At 41.8% G+C, this 14,750-nt stretch overlaps 1 protein-coding gene across 4 annotated transcripts in view; it reads right to left on the bottom strand.

Moving 5' to 3' along the window:
• Positions 1 to 14,750, bottom strand: part of LOC118397642 (engulfment and cell motility protein 1-like) — a 241,656-nt gene that overhangs the window by 67,932 nt on the left and 158,974 nt on the right. For all 4 annotated transcript variants that reach the window (XM_052469993.1, XM_052469990.1, XM_052469992.1 and 1 more), the window contains one exon: positions 11,738 to 11,874. In XM_052469993.1, the coding sequence (XP_052325953.1) occupies positions 11,738 to 11,874 (137 nt within the window). The remainder of the gene's footprint in view (positions 1 to 11,737; positions 11,875 to 14,750) is intronic.

A 14,750-nucleotide genomic window follows, 5' to 3' on the forward strand; every position in this document is an offset into this window, starting at 1 on the left:
TGGGTCATTGATAAGTCATTGTTTCAATTATAATTCTGTGGAAGGATCCAGGAACCCAAATTATTTGGGTGGATCCCATCCTCCTTATAATACAAGCTTTGTTTCCAGAAGGTATCAAAATTGTCAATGAATGTTACACCCACAGAGCTGCAGTATTATGGTAGTCAGTTATGGAGGGATAAAAGTCTGTTGAACCGTTCAATGCCACCATTTAGGGAGGGCAGAGGGACAGATATTATGGTGCGTAATCAAGTTTATAGTAATTGTAGGCTACAGTATTTCTCATTTTCTTCTATTAATTTGCTCTGATTCCTGGCTTATTTAGGAAGTGTAGATCAGCAGCTGTATCCCTGAAGTGACATTTCAGCATCCCTGCTCCTCAATAGTTCATCCACTGAATCAAAGCTTCATTCAGGTAGGATACATAGTGGCAACAATGGAGTTGGGTTGGCTATAGTCATGGTAGGCTACAGTATTTCTCACAGTCTTGTATTTTGACTGGAATTGTGTTGGTCATTGTGAAATAGTGCAGCAGTTCAAAATAGTTGTGCAAAATGCTTTACTCAGAGTTGTGTTTGTTATTATTTGTATTATTTTGTTTTGTTCTTAGTAACGTGAATAAGACTTAAGCATTTGAAACTAAGGGTTATTTATTTTTCATTTAATTTGCCATTAAGATGTGGGCATCTATTCCTTTTCTGTAAATAAATAATCTAAGTAATAATTACTCAATGAGTTTATGACCGTGGTTCGAGGGTGCCCTGTTTAATAGTTAGGGCACAGTCAAAAGATCTGTGAACGACCCTCAGTGACACAGTCTCCTCCTCTTCTCCTGTCTTCACCGTCTACACAAACACCAGGGACATGAGGGATGGTAAGGAGGGAGGGAGGAATAATCGATCCTTATTCAATCAAGAACCACTCTCATCTTGTCAAGAGAAAGTGGTGTGTTTGATTGGATATTAAAATTCCTGGCCCCAGAGGTGTGAATGTGAGTGTGTGTGATTCATTCTCAGCAGATCTGTGTGTAGCATCAGTTCCGTTGGAGAAGGGTGCCAAAGACAATTGGCCCCAGGGCCTCAAATCTGTGCGTAAACCATGCGTGGGATCATTTCCACGCAAAGCGTGAGATTTATAAATATGAACATTTGCTTGAGAGTGTGCATAAATTTACGCACAGCCATGACCATGGGTAGGCATAATGCCAAATGGTGGAATATGGGAACAAACTGCTTGTCAAGTATAGAATGGCGAAACTATATGTGGAAAATGTGTGAAATTGCGAGAGTAATAATTTAAAAAAAATTTGACTTCATTGTATTTCCATTGGGAATTCATGCAACATATCTTGACATGCGTTATCATTTGACCACATCAGTGCATTTGTTACAATAATAATCCATATAAAGTCCAGTCATTTGTTAAATGAGAGGTGGGTGTGAAAGTGAAACCAGGTCATACACAGCTTCAGGAGCCAACAGATGGTTAGTTAATTAATCAAAGTAAATATATAGGACCCTAGAATGCCCTTCAAACCAATCAGAAACAAGTATTCAACAATGCCATGGTATACAGTGCATTCGGAAAGTATTCAACAATGCCATGGTATACAGTGCATTCGGAAAGTATTCAACAATGCCATGGTATACAGTGCATTCGGAAAGTATTCAACAATGCCATGGTATACAGTGCATTCGGAAAGTATTCAACAATGCCATGGTATACAGTGCATTCGGAAAGTATTCAACAATGCCATGGTATACAGTGCATTCGGAAAGTATTCAACAATGCCATGGTATACAGTGCATTCGGAAAGTATTCAACAATGCCATGGTATACAGTGCATTCGGAAAGTATTCAACAATGCCATGGTATACAGTGCATTCGGAAAGTATTCAACAATGCCATGGTATACAGTGCATTCGGAAAGTATTCAAACCCCTGGACCTTGTCCATATTTTGTTCCGTTACAGCCTTATTGTAAAATTGATACGTTTTTATTCATCATAAATCTACAGACAATACCACATAATGACAAAGCAAAAACTGGATGCTACAAGCTTGGAACTTTGTCAGGTTGGATGGGGAGTGTTGCTGCACAGCTATTTTCAGGTCTCTCCAGAGATGTTCGATCGGGTTCAAGTCTGGGCTCTAGATGGGCCAAGGACATTCAGAGACTTGTCCCGAAGCCACTCCTGCGTTGTCTTGGCTGTGTGTTTAGGGTCGTTGTCCTGTTGGAAGATCAACCTTTGCCCCAAGTCTGATGTCCTGAGCGCTCTGGAGCAGGTTTTCATCAAGGATTTCTCTGTACCTTGCTCCGTTTATCTTTGCCTTGATCCTGACTAGTCTCCCAGTTCCTGCCGCTGAAAAACATCCCCACAGCATGATACTGCCACCACCATGATTCACCATTGGGATGGTGCCAGGTTTCCTCCAGACATTCTGGCCAAAGAGTTCAATCTTGGTTTCATCAGAACAGAGAATCTACACCTGACTGGTGTAGTCCTGCAGAAATGGTTGCAGAGATGGTTGTCCTTCTGGAAGGTACTCCCATCTCCACAGAGGAACTCTAGAGCTATGTTAAGAGTGACCATCGGGTTCTTGGTCACCTCCCTGACCAAGGCCCTTCTCCCTGATTGCTCATTTTGGCCGGGCAGTTTGGTGTTTCCAAACTTCTTCCATTTAAGAACGATGGAGGCCACTGTGTTCTTGGGGACCTTCAGTGCTGCAGAAAAAGTTTGGTACCCTTTCACAGATCTGTGCCGACACAATCCTGTCTCAGAGCTCTATGGCCAATTCCTTCGACCTCATGGCTTGGTTTTTAATCTGACATGCACTGTCAACTGTGGGACCTTAGACAGGTGTGTGCTTTTCCAAATCATGTCCAATCAATTGAATTTACCACAGGTGGACTCCAATCAAGTTGTAGAAACATCTCAAGGATGATCAATGGAAACAGGATGCACCTCAGCTCAATTTCGAGTCTCATAGCAAAGGGTCTGAATACTTACATAAATAAGGTATTTCTGTCTAAAAATATATATATACAGTGCCTTGCGAAAGTTTTCGGCCCCCTTAAACTTTGCGACCTTTTGCCACATTTCAGGCTTCAAACAAAGATATAAAACTGTATTTTTTTGTGTGAAGAATCAACAACAAGTGGGACACAATCATGAAGTGGAACAACATTTATTGGATATTTCAAACTTTTTTAACAAATCAAAAACTGAAAAATTGGGCATGCAAAATTATTCAGCCCCTTTACTTTCAGTGCAGCAAACTCTCTCCAGAAGTTCAGTGAGGATCTCTGAATGATCCAATGTTGACCTAAATGACTAATGATGATAAATACAATCCACCTGTGTGTAATCAAGTCTCCGTATAAATGCACCTGCACTGTGATAGTCTCAGAGGTCCGTTAAAAGCGCAGAGAGCATCATGGAGAACAAGGAACACACCAGGCAGGTCCGAGATACTGTTGTGAAGAAGTTTAAAGCCGGATTTGGATACAGAAAGATTTCCCAAGCTTTAAACATCCCAAGGAGCACTGTGCAAGCAATAATATTGAAATGGAAGGAGTATCAGACCACTGCAAATCTACCAAGACCTGGCCGTCCCTCTAAACTTTCAGCTCATACAAGGAGAAGACTGATCAGAGATGCAGCCAAGAGGCCCATGATCACTCTGGGTGAACTACAGAGATCTACAGCTGAGGTGGGACACTCTGTCCATAGGACAACAATCAGTCGTATATTGCACAAATCTGGCCTTTATGGAAGAGTGGCAAGAAGAAAGCCATTTCTTAAAAAGATATCCATAAAAAGTATAGTTTAATGTTTGCCACAAGCCACCTGGGAGACACACCAAACATGTGGAAGAAGGTGCTCTGATCAGATGAAACCAAAATTGAACTTTTTGGCAACAATGCAAACCGTTATGTTTGGCGTAAAAGCAACACAGCTCATCACCCTGAACACACCATCCACACTGTCAAACATGGTGGTGGCAGCATCATGGTTTGGGCCTGCTTTTCTTCAGCAGGGACAGGGAAGATGGTTAAAATTGATGGGAAGATGGATGGAGCCAAATACAGGACCATTCTGGAAGAAAACCTGATGGAGTCTGCAAAAGACCTGAGACTGGGACGGAGATTTGTCTTCGACAAGACAATGATCCAAAACATAAAGCAAAATCTACAATGGAATGGTTCAAAAATAAACATATCCAGGTGTTAGAATGACCAAGTCAAAGTCCAGACCTGAATCCAATCGAGAATCTGTGGAAAGAACTGAAAACCGCTGTTCACAAATGCTCTCCATCCAACCTCACTGAGCTCGAGCTGTTTTGCAAGGAGGAATGGGAAGAAATGTCAGTCTCTCGATGTGCAAAACTGATAGAGACATACCCCAAGCAACTTACAGCTGTCATCGCAGCAAAAGGTGGCGCTACAAAGTATTAACTTAAGGGGGCTGAATAATTTTGCATGCCCAATTTTTCAGTTTTTGATTTGTTAAAAAAGTTTGAAATATCCAATAAATGTCGTTCCACTTCATGATTGTGTCCCACTTGTTGTTGATTCTTCACAAAAAAATACAGTTTTATATCTTTATGTTTGAAGCCTGAAATGTGGCAAAAGGTCGCAAAGTTCACGGGGGCCGAATACTTTCGCAAGACACTGTATATAAAGTTGAAAACATTTCTAAAAACCTGCTTTCACTGTGTCATTATGGGGTACTGTGTGTAGTTTGCAGATTTTTAAAGATTTTTATACATTTTATAATAAGGCTGTAACGTAACAAAAATCTGGAAAAAGTCTAGGTGTCTGAATACTTTTCGAAGGCACTTTAAATAGGGATATTTCACAGAAAGCATAAAGAGTACATTTATGCCAAGTTATTTACACATAATCTGTTCTTATCTGGCTTGAAGGACCATGAAAAAGAGCGCCATATCTTTCGGAGTCCACCCCTTTAAGGTGGTTCACTTTTTTTTGATGGTTCTGTAAAGGTTTGGTACATCAGCCTTTCTTTCTACACTTTGTTGATGGCTTATCATGCTGGCTCACAAAACCTGAAAGGATCAATTCCGCATCACGTCTACAGCAGGGCAATGCTGACCAACACCCAGTATACCGTCTACCAACTGCTCCTGACCAACAGACGCAACCCCAGCACAAGCACTGTCTCGAAATAAATAAAACAGGCAGCCAGCTCACTCCTGGCAAAGAGGAGCAGGGACACTAACATGCTGAATGAGCGCTTATCCCCAATTATAAAGTCACCTTCAGGCAGTATAGTACAGTATACATCCTAATATGACAAGGTGGTACGGAATGGCTGAGAGCAGAGTATAGAGGGGGACACACATCACAGGGCTTTGTGAGAGGGTGAGATTGGTCAGCATTACCAGGCCTAAGTTGTCAAAAAAACACATACAGACTGTGCTGTTTCAGGAGAGATGGGTTCCTGCCTTCACTGCATTGTTACACAGCGTGTGTGCGTCCCAAATGGTACCCTATTCCACATATAGTGCACTACTTAGTGACCAGAGCACTATATAGGGAATAGGATGCCATTTGGGACACAGACAATGACTCACACCCTAATGCTTCAAAACAAGACAGGGTGTTGAAGCTACAGTGAAGCTTGGTGGTTAGTCAATACTGTACAAACTACAACAAATAATACATTAGTCCGACAGTCATTTCAGGATCTTCTGAAAACAGCAAGTCTACCATTCTGCAGTTAATTTGACATCAGGAAAAAAGAGAATGTTCATGTGATGCTGTGATAGAATACTGATCTGATTGGCTTGGGTTTCCAATATCACCACGCAAGTTTACATTTTCTTTGCAATCCGACAGTCCGGCAAAGAAACCCACAGAGACCGTGACTGAATCAGACTTCCTCAGACACACACAGTGACTGAATCAGACTTCCTCAGACACACACAGTGACTGAATCAGACTTCCTCAGACCCACACAGTGACTGAATCAGACTTCTTCAGACCCACACAGTGACTGAATCAGACTTCTTCAGACCCACACAGTGACTGAATCAGACTTCTTCAGACCCACACAGTGACTGAATCAGACTTCTTCAGACACACACAGTGACTGAATCAGACTTCTTCAGACACACACAGTGACTGAATCAGACTTCTTCAGACACACACAGTGACTGAATCAGACTTCTTCAGACACACACAGTGACTGAATCAGACTTCTTCAGACACACACAGTGACTGAATCAGACTTCTTCAGACACACACAGTGACTGAATCAGACTTCTTCAGACACACACAGTGACTGAATCAGACTTCTTCAGACACACACAGTGACTGAATCAGACTTCTTCAGACACACACAGTGACTGAATCAGACTTCTTCAGACACACACAGTGACTGAATCAGACTTCTTCAGACACACACAGTGACTGAATCAGACTTCTTCAGACACAGTGACTGAATCAGACTTCTTCAGACACAGTGACTGAATCAGACTTCTTCAGACACAGTGACTGAATCAGACTTCTTCAGACACAGTGACTGAATCAGACTTCTTCAGACACAGTGACTGAATCAGACTTCTTCAGACACAGTGACTGAATCAGACTTCTTCAGACACAGTGACTGAATCAGACTTCTTTAGACACAGTGACTGAATCAGACTTCTTTAGACACAGTGACTGAATCAGACTTCTTTAGACACAGTGACTGAATCAGACTTCTTTAGACACAGTGACTGAATCAGACTTCTTTAGACACAGTGACTGAATCAGACTTCTTTAGACACAGTGACTGAATCAGACTTCTTCAGACACAGTGACTGAATCAGACTTCTTCAGACACAGTGACTGAATCAGACTTTTTCAGAAGCATGTGTTGAAAATAAATGTTTTTATCTGAATAAAACAGCACCGTCTGCCTGTTACTGAAGCCAGGAGTTAAATGAGCAGTGAGATCAACCGATGGAGGAATCCAATGTGTATTTCATGTCAGACAACAACGATTAATAATTTAACTTGAAAGCCTGGGCGATGAGCTCACTCCAACCACTCAAAATTACTCCTAAAATAAGGCACGCCTCGAGGAAAACTAATCTGGGGAGACAACACATCTGCGACACAGATTCCTCAACACTGGGGCCCCTCAGAGGTGTGTGCTTAGTCCCCTCCTGTACTCCCTGTTCACCCACGACTGCGTGGCCAAGCAATACTCCAACACTATCATTAAGTTTGTTGACAACACAACAGTTGTAGGCCTGATAAACGATAAGACAGCCTATAGGGAGGAGGTCAGAGAACTGGCAGTGTGGTGCCAGGACAACAACCTCTCCCTCAATATGAGCAAGACAAAGAAGCTGATCGTGGACTACAGGAAAAGGAGGGCCGAACAGGTCCCCATTAGCATCGACAGGGCTGTAGTGGAGTGGGTCGAGATTTTCAAGTTCCTTGGTGTCCACATCAACAAACTATCATGGTCCAAACACACCAAGACCGTCGTGAAGAGGGCACGACATTGCTTTTTCCCCCCCAGGAGACTGAAAATATTTGGCATGGGTCCCCAGATCCTCAAAAGGTTATACAGCTGCACCACTGGTTGCATCACCGCCTGGTATGGCAACTGATTGGCATCCGACCAATTAATCAAATGGTCACCCAGACTATTTGCACTATCTGCTGCTACTCGCTGTTTATTATCTATGCGTAATCACCCCTACCTACATGTACAAATGACCTCGACTAACCTGTACCCCCACATTGACTCGGTACCGGTACCCCCTGTATATAGCCTCGTTATTGTTATGTAATCTTATTGTGTTACTTTTTATTTAGCAAATATTTTCTTAGTAACTTCAACTGCATTGTTGGTTAAGGGCTTGTAAGTAAGCATTTCACGGTATTCAGCGCATGTGACAACTAAAATTTGATTTGACATTGAGAAATGCATTTCCATGAATGCTTCCCAAATGGCACCCTATTCCCTTTGTAGTGCACTACTTTTGATGGGCTTTGGTAAAATGTAGTGCACTATGTAGGGAATAGGGTGCTATTTGGGATGCACATTTGACTATGCATCTTAGACTATGCATCTTAATTCATTTTTGAAAATTGAGCTTGGATTTATATAGGCACTACAGCAGCGCCTTCATTATAAAATAGTTCATGCAGTACGCAAGCCAAGCCTTATGATGTGTGATTATCATAATTGCAATTGCATTACTGCCCGACACTGAGATATGTCCAGACTAGAACCCACCACTCCACATGAAATAGTGACATCAGAATCACATGCTTTCTTATTCCTGTACATTATAATTAAGCAGTAAGGCCCGAGGGGGTGTGGTATATGGTCAATATACCACACCTAAGGACTGTTCTTATGCACAATGCACCACAGAGTGCCTGGATACAGCCCTTTGCCGTGGTATATTGGCCATATTCCACGAACGCCAGAGGTGCCTTATTGCTATTATAAACTGGTTACAAACATAATTAGAGCAGTAAAAATAAATGTTTTGTCGGTCTGATATACCACAGCTGTCAGCCAATCAGCATTCAGGGCTCGAACCACCCAGTTTATAATGATATTTTAGTCATTTAGCTATAGCCCTTTACACTCATACCGGTATACGGGTTGAAAATGGCAGTTGGGCACTGATAAACCTCTAAATTGGAACGCAGTGGCTGTACAGTAAGTAACATGCTATACATGACGTCAGAGCTCTGGCTCTGTGCTTCACAGCTCTGTATGGGTTTTGACTGACAAATTATGAGGACTTATTTAAAAAAAAGAAATGTTGAAGATTATAATGAATACTGCTTTGATGTCAAAAAAGAAAGCCAAACACCTGTGAGTCCAAATGTGCACTTCACATTTCCATATCATAAAACTCATGTCAGATACAGTGTCAATGTTTATGATCATTTTGTTTGATGTACGGTTACAAGATGACATGGCGTTTTACTATGGGTTGTTCTGAACAGAATGACCCTATGTTAGTCTATTGTGAAGAAAATGTACTGCAGCACACACACCTGAATGCACTCATATCTATGCGCACCAAAAATACAAATCGGTTTCCCTGAATTGCATTGTGAAAGCCTAACAATGTAATATCGTATTTTATAACTTAGCTAGTCATGTTGCTAATAGAACCAGCTTTCAAATGATGCCCACCTGACCCAGATTACTTAAAAAACAACAGTAATTGTGTGATGGCGGGGACGCAGGGTTGTGTTCCAAACAAAACTACAAGCGTGTTTCCTCTAGTACCTCAACGGCACAGCCAGAAGAGCTGAAAGAAAATCACCTTATAGTGTAAGGCACTTCTTTTGGTCTGCTCTTCCACACCAGATCAACCAATCAAGGTCCTAAGGCGCAGCTGATTAGTAGAATTACAGAGCTAATATAATAACAATAATAATTTAGTAGACGCTTTACAGTTGAAGTCGGAAGTTTACATACACCTTCGCCAAATACATTTAAACTCAGCTTTTCACAATTCCTGACATTTAATCCAAATAAAAATTCACCGTCTTAGGTCAGTTAGGATCAACACTTTATTTTAAGAATGTGAAATGTCAGAATAATAGTACAGAGAATTACTTATTTCAGCTTTTATTTCTTTCATCACATTCCCAGTGGGTCAGAAGGTGACATACACTCAATTAGTATGTGGAAGCATTTCCTTTAAATTGTTTAACTTGGGTCAAACATTTCAGGTAGCCTTCCACAAGCTTCCCACAAAAAGTTGGGTGAATTTTGGCCCATTCCTCCTGACAGAGCTGGTGTAACTGAGTCAGGTTCGTAGGCCTCCTTGCTCGCACACACTTTTTCAGTTCTGCCCACAAATCTTCTATAGGATTGAGGTCAGGGCTTTGTGATGGCCACTCCAATACCTTGACTTTGTTGTCCTTAAGCCATTTTGCTACAACTTTGGAAGTATGCTTGGGGTCATTGTCCATTTGGAAGACCCATTTGCGACCAAGCTTTAATTTCCTGACTGATGTCTTGAGCTGTTGCTTCATTGTAGCCAAATAATTTTCCATCTTTGTGATGCCATCTATTTTGTGAAGTGCACCAGTCCCTCCTGCAGCAAAGCACCCCCACAACATGATGCTGCCACCCCCCTGCTTCACGGTTGGGATGGTGTTCTCCGGCTTGCAAGTCTCCCCCTTTTTCCTCCAAACATAACGATGGTCATTATGGCCAAACAGTTCTATTTCATTATCAGACTAGAGGACATTTCTCCAAAAAGTACAAAAGTATGATCTTTGTCTCCATGTACAGTTGCAAACCGTAGTCTGGCTTTTTTGTGGCGGTTTTGGAGCAGTGGCTTCTTCCTTGCTGAGCGGCCTTCCAGGTTATGTCGATATAGTACTGATTTTACTGTGGATATAGATGCTTTTGTACCCATCGGCTGATTTCTTGTGATTTTCCCATGATGTCAAGCAAAGAGGCACTGAGTTTGAAGGTGGGCCTTGAAATACATCCACAGATACCCCTCCAATTGACTCAAATTATGTCCAGTAGCCTATCAGAAGCTTCTAAAGCCATGACATAATTTTCTGGAATTTACCAAGCTGTTTAATGGCACAGTCAACTTAGTGTATGTAAACTTCTGACCCACTGGAATTGTGACAGAGTGAATTATAAGTGAAATAATCTGTCTGTAAACAATTGTTGGAAAAATGACTTGTGTCATGCACAAAGTAGATGTCCTAACCAACTTGCCAAAACTATATTTTGTTAACAAGAAATTTGTGGAGTGGTTGAAAAACAAGTTTTAATGACAGCAACCTAAGTGTATGTAAACTTTCGACTTGAACTGTACATGTTCGTGTGGGTGGTTCCAGCAGGAATCGAACTCACAATCTTTAAAACATATTATAATGATTTACTGAATATTTAAAAAAACATACAATATACATGCAGTGAAGCTGCTCAACATTTACATCACATTAGTCATCTAACAGCCTCCCATCCAGAGCGACATCCATATGCAACCGGGGTCAACGCCCTGCTCAAGGGCACGTCCTCAGAGCGACACACAGAAGCAACCGGGGTCAATGCCCTGCTCAAGGGCACGTCCTCAGAGCGACACACAGAAGCAACCAGGGTCAACGCCCTGCTCAAGGGCACGTCCTCAGAGCGACACACAGAAGCAACCAGGGTCAACGCCCTGCTCAAGGGCACGTCCTCAGAGCGACACACAGAAGCAACCAGGGTCAACGCCCTGCTCAAGGGCACGTCCTCAGAGCGACACACAGAAGCAACCGGGGTCAACGCCCTGCTCAAGGGCACGTCCTCAGAGCGACACACAGAAGCAACCAGGGTCAACGCCCTGCTCAAGGGCACGTCAACAGATCTCCCACCAGCCCTCCAAGATATCCCCCACAATTCCCCAAGAGCTGCCCCTCACAATCTTAGCAACGCAAGCCGTCGTGCTCTATCAACCGAGCCACAGACGACCATGTGTTATTAATTATATTAGAGCTGAAATCCTACAGTAGCTAGCCCTCCTTTAAGGAATAAACATTACCCTTTGGAAAATCAAATTGATATAGGCTGAAAGTTAACTCTGGGGTGAAGTTTCACCTACTGTAGGTACAGATCTAGGATCAGCTTCCTCTCCCCCATCCTAACCTTAACCATTAGCGGCGGAGAGATGCTAACTGATCCAAGGTCAGCGTCTAGGGGCAACTTCCCCCTACCGCAAAGTCCACCCTCACCTTGTTGAAGTCTTCGCTGGTGGCCCTCATCTCCTTCCAAGTCTTGTTGAGCAGCTGGATGCAGATGCAGAAGAACTCCTCAAAGGAGCGGTCGTGGGTGAAGAACATGGGGTGGAAGTCATGGCAGTTTTCACTGGCTGTAAAGACAGAGGAACAGAGGAGAAAGGACGTAAGCCTTGTGTTTGAGAGACACATTGACTGTTCTCCCTCAGAGATTTTGGAAATTGGAGGTTTTCCCCTACCAGAGATTTTGGACAGTGGATGTTTGGATGCTTAAGTGGGAAAAGCACTCTGCCAATTTCTAAAGATTTTGCAACAATTACAGTTCGACTAACAAATGCTCAAGTTCAGAGTTGCATTTTTAGGCCTTAATGCAGTATCAGGGCTTAAAAGGTTTAAAGAGCTGAGACTGAACCATCAATTATGATGAAGATCTCTTGCATGAAAATCTATACATAAGATTATGAGAACAAAGAAGACATAACTCCCTCCGGTCCTCTTATGGTTATCAAACCAAGACTAAATAACCCTTCGCCTGGCATTGAGGCAATTAGCAAACACATACTGCACACTTGTATGTTAGACTCTATTTTCACTTGTTTTTAATTTGACTGACGTTGTATCCATACATTCCAGTGTCTAAGACTGCCATGTGAGTAATGGAAACGTGAATTTGAACTGTAGTTTACCTCTACCCCTCTAAGGTTACACTCCCAAATGGTACCCTTATTCCCTATAAAGTGCACTAATTTTGAGCCGGACCCAGTGGGGACACACTTCATTTTGTCAGCTATCGAGTCAGTGGTATTAGATCCATCCGTAAAGAGATTCCCCATGGGTCCAGATATACCATAGCTATACAAGAAACATGTTGCCTCTCTGATAAACTAAGACACTTCCATCCTGTTGAATATAGAATGACAGCTCATAAGGGGTGGTGATACACACGTGGTTCACGTTTCAGCCATACTTCAATCGAGTGACTCACGAAACCCACACAAAAAGAGACCCGGATCTGGGGATTTTCACAATGTCATCTATAGAATGGCACTTTGGAGGAAGGATTGTTGACATATATTTGACATAAACCTAAAAGCATAATTGAGAAATAATTGATCAAAGTTGGCATATTTATGACATTTTGGCCTCACACCAACAGCGTGACCAACAACAACGTTAAAATGCGTTTTGGTACATCAGAAGTACATTCATGTACGCAATGCTGCGTTTGCCTTGCAGCATTGCGTTCCAGAGGCAGTTGCAGTGCGTTCTGTGTGGTGCATACGTTGGATTTGACGAACGTATTAATCAGATTGTATGTGTAGACGGCTTGACAGAAATGGTAGCAGAATGAATGTTGAACTTTTGTTGCACACATATCCAGATGATGCTGCGTACCATTTAGCACAATGATGCTGTAGGTGTGTTCTAGGCATTACCCTTCTTTAAAACTCCACAATGTTTCATCTGTAGGTGCAACAAAGCAAACATTGGTGTCATATGAAGCTTTCCCGGGAATTTTGATTTCAATAAAACTTTGTAGTATGTTAATTTATGAATATTGAACATTTAAAATGTTGGTTTTGGCAAATGTTTTAATATTTTGTAAAAATTTTGGGCGGAAGGTAGCCTAGTGGTTAGAGCATTGGGCCAGTAACTGAAAGGTTGCTAGATCGAATCCCCGAGCTGACAAGGTATACATCTGTCGTTCTGCCCCTGAAAAAGGCAGTTAATCAACTGTTCCTCGCCCGTCATTGTAGATAAGAATTTGTTCTTAACTGACTTGCCTAGTTAAAAAAACGTTAAATAAAATATATCCCAGAGTGGGATCCCTGCTAGTTTTAAAGTTATGGCCCATGTTATATGGAGAAATTGGTATGGTAGGCAATGTAACCAATCACAGCCCACCTTTTACTTGTATCATTGCACATCCTGCAAATCACCAGCAGAGGTAGGGCTGGGCAAAATGCATTGGGCTTGTTTTGAGCAGATTTTCGCGAGACTGACACCTATCGCTTCGCCTCTTCCTCTCTGTTTAAACACACACGCCATGCCCCTCCCCCACACACCAAGCCCCTCCCCCTGCCACTCACAACAACAAAGATGAGAGATCACGTCTTCCTCTCTGACAAGCGGTTTTAACTCGCTATTTTGTATTTGAGACTCGGTCCAACAGAATGGGTCATATGGACCCTGAAACACATTGACACATTATTTTACTGTAATAGAGAAGTTAACCGATTACAAATACTAACATAACCTTTCTGACGACACCCTTTTTATGTCTCAACTGCTCAAATTGCATGTAGAGGAGACACTACTAAAAGGCTCAGTCTGTCACGAGTGGCATTGCGGTAACATGTCCTGCTAGAAGCATTTTAGCCAAAGACTGTTATACTAGCCGTCTAGTCTGTGTTTTATAAATGTGCAATAAGTATAAAACACAATTATATAAGGAATTGGCAACTAGTTTTCACTCTGAGGAATAAGGTAGGGCCACTTGATTTAAACATCTGAATGAAGTAGACAGGCTTGTACGCTGTTCAAACAGTTGGAGATAGACAGAAAGAACTGTTCTGCCTTGTTAGCTAACAAATAGATCCAAGTTGGCAAAACTTGAAATAGAAAGATTCCTATAAGATTAGCTGGCTACTCACTAGAACGTGGGCATGTGCACGTGGGCTTGTGTAAAAAAAAAAAAGCAGGTTAAACTATTTTGACAAAATAACATAATTATTAGTGGTTTTGGAAGGCTTGTAGGTATAAATTCATTACATTATTGCTGACTGTTTAAAAAGGTAATGTGTGTTTGACCTTCAATTGTACAACAGATTTTTAGGCAATATCGCCCAGCCCTAAGCAGAGGGTGACCATTTTGAATCCATTCTAAAAGTAACAGAGATTCCAATCTGGAATTTTCATTAGCACGTAGACTATATTATGTTAAAAAATAAATAAATAAATATATATATATAAAAAAAAAATTGACAAATCAAAAATTGTATATTTTCAA

Source organism: Oncorhynchus keta, chromosome 19 (assembly GCF_023373465.1).
Source record: "Oncorhynchus keta strain PuntledgeMale-10-30-2019 chromosome 19, Oket_V2, whole genome shotgun sequence".
NCBI classification, from domain to species: domain Eukaryota; kingdom Metazoa; phylum Chordata; class Actinopteri; order Salmoniformes; family Salmonidae; genus Oncorhynchus; species Oncorhynchus keta.